We start from the raw sequence: 1,553 nt of genomic DNA on the forward strand, positions 1-1,553 counted from the left end.
GGTTGAACTAACTGTTGTGCAATGTTTAATTCTGTTGTGAGAAATGCACCAAAGCGACTGAGAAAAACTGTAAAGGAATCTATATTAACTTTTTAATTACTGTTATGGAAATCTGAAATAAATCAATTTACAAGCAAACATGTTGGTTTTGTGAGGTTTTGATTTGCCTCTACAAAGGGAACAACAGTGGTGTATTTCTCAAAAACTAGAGTTACAGCTCATACACTGAAACACTGCAACTACAGTAACTTACCCTAAACTTTTATTTCACGTGGTAAAAGTGTTGTTGAAAGCCTACCCAGTCAAACTGGTCAAATATTCAGTCATGGTAATTCCTCGATTTCTAATTTCTTCTACAATGGTAAAACAAAATGCGTGCTGCTCCAGGTAGGTTATTTTCTGAGGATAAATGACTGCTATTGTCTATCAAGGTGAAAACTGGGGACCCTGATTTGAAGAGACGAAGATTTCACTTGCTTTTGTAAAACAAAAGAGCATCTACATTTGGATGTAATGGGGAAAAATAGATTGGACCTCCAGCAGTAACATTAAGCTATCAACTCGCGTAGATTGTACAAAACTGAAATTGAACACATCCCAAAAACATGCAGCCTGTCTGTACCAAAGGGAAAAAAATCATATTGTAGAAAACTGAAATATTTTTTCGAATGCTGACAAACGATAGGAAATCAGTAAATCGCCTTTCTGTGATGCACAAAATGTGAATGCCATTTATTGTTATACATGAAAAACCGTAATATCTGTACAAGTGGATTTGAACTGGTTTCCAGCAGTCTGGAGTGGAACCTTTATCTATGCTCTAATGTGAACAGTTTACACCGTCAGCTTACTCTCAGTTCAAAAATACTAAAACTGAGAGAACACTGTTTGAAAAGTACCTCCCAAGTCTGTATTGATTGCAGCTTCTTGGGTGTAAACAGCAGACACGCTTATAATACCTTTTGTCTGCAACTTATTCAGGCTGAGTGTGATTACTGAAGGACTGTTATTGTCATTATCACCATTTTGCCAGGAAGAAAAAAAGTGGGAATAGTGTGGGTTGAGGCTCAACGTGACTGGATGCAGTTGCTAGAAGAGGGTGTATGCAAATGTTCTGTTGCATGCATATGTTTGCATCTACTGTTTTTTTGCAGTTCCCTGCCCCTGAATTAGGTCAGATGTCATAAATGCATTGATGGCAACCTAAAAGGAAGCTCAGTCCTGAGAAGTAATGAATATAAATCCCTTTTTTTATGCCATTATACTGTGCAGGATGACCAGAATCCCTCCAATGGCAGCGTATCAGATAAAACCAGTCGCTATGACATTGCAGAGCTGGCCACATCCTCTTTACTGGGTGAGACACACACACACATACACGCACACACGCACACACGCACACACACACACACACACACACACACACACGTGCTTAATTTTTCAGCGGCTTTTTGTTTTGAGGGATTATTGTGCTTCACTGTGCTTGTAACTACGGGAGATTAAAATGTCATTTCCGTCTTTCCTTACTCCCTCACACACAGTAATGCCAAGCA

General features: G+C 38.9%; 1 protein-coding gene across 1 annotated transcript in view; it reads left to right on the forward strand.

The window, feature by feature from the left end:
• Nucleotides 1-1,553, forward strand: part of fam131c (family with sequence similarity 131 member C) — a 17,569-nt gene that overhangs the window by 6,151 nt on the left and 9,865 nt on the right. Inside the window, exon 4 of the mRNA XM_005730758.1 lies at nucleotides 1,273-1,357. Coding sequence (XP_005730815.1) covers nucleotides 1,273-1,357 — 85 coding nt within the window. The remainder of the gene's footprint in view (nucleotides 1-1,272; nucleotides 1,358-1,553) is intronic.

This window comes from Pundamilia nyererei, unplaced genomic scaffold (genome assembly GCF_000239375.1).
Source record: "Pundamilia nyererei isolate P.nyererei 1_Seehausen unplaced genomic scaffold, PunNye1.0 scaffold00039, whole genome shotgun sequence".
Taxonomy (NCBI): Eukaryota; Metazoa; Chordata; class Actinopteri; order Cichliformes; family Cichlidae; genus Pundamilia; species Pundamilia nyererei.